This window comes from Manis pentadactyla, chromosome X, assembly GCF_030020395.1.
Source record: "Manis pentadactyla isolate mManPen7 chromosome X, mManPen7.hap1, whole genome shotgun sequence".
In the NCBI taxonomy this organism is placed as follows: domain Eukaryota; kingdom Metazoa; phylum Chordata; class Mammalia; order Pholidota; family Manidae; genus Manis; species Manis pentadactyla.
The window spans coordinates 98,105,889-98,108,074 of record NC_080038.1 but is presented as its reverse complement, the minus strand read 5'-3'; the positions used below and the strand labels follow the sequence as shown (position 1 = coordinate 98,108,074).

The following is a 2,186-nucleotide window of genomic DNA, read 5'->3' as shown; positions in this document are numbered from 1 at the left end:
TCTTGCATTAATTTGTGTTTTAAAGTATAACGTTAAATGCATTTTATCTTCACTGCTGAGGTTTTTCTTGAACCCGTAAAATTTTGCGCCTGAGTCCTGGCCATATTCTGGGAGCAGAGGAGGGTAAGAGGAAAGTCCCCAGTGACGTGAGAATGGCCCACAGCCCCGCCCCGAGAAGATAACGCCCTGCCCCGGCAGGCAGAGAGGAAGGCTCTGCAATACAGAAAGGAAGAGCTACCCGGCACCGGGTAGAGAAGCTCCCAGGGTCACGCGGGCAGGGGGAGGTATGCGGGCCGGGGCGGGATCTGCGTGACTCCGCGGAGTAGGACGGGTACAGGTCGGGGGCGTGGTCGTCCGCGGTGACGACAGCCTCACGTGACCGGCCAAAGCCGAGCCCCGCGCGCCTCGCTGTAGTCAGACCTGGCCTTCGCCCGCCGCCGTCTCGGTCCCAGCTCTCAGTGGCCCTCCCTGTGCGCGTGTGGGCTGGGGTCGGCTCCACAGAGCAGGAGGCGGAGGGGAGCAGGTAAGGGACGCAGAGGGGTCGTCCCTGGGGTTGGTGTGAGCGAGCGGACACGGCCTGCGGACGCCTCCCGGGATCCGGCCACCCAGGCTCGCAAAGACCTGAGACCTCAGCCCCCACGCCCCGCCGCGGCCCCGCGTTTGGCCTTAGAATATTATAGCCTTTCCCGTGGGGAGGCCTGGATGGCCCTGAAGCGACGACCCTTCGGAAACACCAGCCTCTCGCACCCCCGCTCTGCCCCGCCCTTCTTGGTGTAGGAAATGGTGGTCAGCGCGGGGATCGAGGCGGCTGGGTGGAGGTGGGGGTCGGGAGGCGCGGGGCGGCGCGGAGCGGAGCTCTCGGCTGCAGCAGCTCCCGCTGCTTCCACTCCGTCCTCTGCAGGTCTGCGGGTCTGTGTCAAGTGTCGTGGCAGCGCACTCGGGCGAGAACCGGAGGAGGAGACAGCAAGGATAGGCCCAGGTCGGTGCGGGGGGCGGAGTGGGGGACGTGTGGAAAGCCGCGACCCCAAGCCTCCCCTACCCCGTCCTCCATTTTGGTGCCTGCAGATACCTGTGCACTGATCGGCAGCGAAAATGGTGGGTTTGTGGCGAAGGAGCAAGAGGGAACTGGGAGGGCTCGAACTGGGTGACCCCTAGAGGGCGTAAGGGGCCTCTCAGGTGGGAAAATGAAATTTTAAAAAGCCTTTGAAATCCGGGGTTCTGAATATTGAAAGGTACGTGGTGTGGGCCTCTGTCCTCGGTGCTGATCAGCCCACCATCTCTCATCTCTTGTCTCCTAGGTACAATGGCGTCCAAAGAGGAACAAGCATTTAAAAATCTCAACGTGGAAAATGACCAGCAGGAAAATGAAGGAGGGAACCAGGCCCCTGTGCAGAATGGAAAGGAATCACACCAATTTGGAGTGGGGAAAAGCCAGAAGCCTGGAGGAAATGTCAAGCTGGGGCGGGTTAGGCGACTTTTCCCTAATTTTCGATGGGTCATACCTAACAGGCATGTGGATCACAATGAAGTGGGAGAAGATGCAAAAAAGTTCATAGGGCAGATGATGGAAATTAAGAGAAAGACTAGGGAACACCAAATGAGGCATTATATGCGCTTCCAAACACCTGAACCTGATAATCATTATGACTTTTGTCTTATACCTTGAATACTGAGGCCAAAAGTGTGGCCTGCTCTACAAGCTTTTAGTTTTGTGGGTTGCTTTTTCTGTAAACCTGTTTCCCCTTACCAGTTCCTAATTGAGTGTTGTTTTGTCTCAGAATAAAACTGTCCAACAAGGGAATTTCACCCAGTTTTAAGAAGAAAATGTACATTTCATAATTGAAATTAAAGTAGTTTAAAAGCAATCTTTTCCACCTCTGTTTATTTTTTGTTAATATCACCTTTCCTGTCAACTACCTGGACCAAAAATCTCGATTGTCTTTGACTGTTTTTTCTTCTTCCCAACTAATCAGTAAGGAAGGATCATACTGGTAATTATACATCTAATACAACTTTAAGAATACATGTGCTACAGTTTTTTAGAAAGTGTGTCCACCATCTGCATAAAAACACCTTGGTAGGGGAGTTTTCTGAGAATGCTAAGACCTCTGGCTCCTATCCTAAAGGCCCACACAGTGAGGTTACAGTTTTTGTGTTTTTTAACAAGTTCCCCAGGTAATTCTAAT

At 53.5% G+C, this 2,186-nt stretch overlaps 1 protein-coding gene across 5 annotated transcripts; it reads left to right on the top strand.

Moving 5' to 3' along the window:
* The first annotated feature begins 259 nt into the window (after nt 1-259).
* Nucleotides 260-1,865, top strand: BEX4 (brain expressed X-linked 4). 5 transcript variants are annotated; one of them, XM_036907103.2, is made up of 3 exons: nt 260-284; nt 902-979; nt 1,299-1,865. In XM_036907103.2, exon 3 carries the CDS (start codon nt 1,304-1,306, stop codon nt 1,664-1,666), a length of 363 nt encoding a protein of 120 aa, XP_036762998.1. In that variant the 5' UTR covers nt 260-284; nt 902-979; nt 1,299-1,303; the 3' UTR covers nt 1,667-1,865. The 5 variants fall into 5 exon arrangements, with proteins under 5 accessions (XP_036762998.1, XP_036762999.1, XP_036762997.1 ...); XM_036907102.2 differs by lacking the exon at nt 260-284 and adding an exon at nt 304-523; XM_036907110.2 differs by lacking the exon at nt 260-284 and adding an exon at nt 342-523 and having other exon boundaries at nt 902-1,095.
* The last annotated feature ends 321 nt before the right edge of the window (nt 1,866-2,186 follow it).

What these genes read in the sequence shown, in the direction of transcription:
- BEX4 (XM_036907103.2), top strand. Translation starts at nt 1,304, where the DNA reads ATGGCGTCCAAAGAGGAACAAGCATTTAAAAATCTCAACGTGGAAAAT.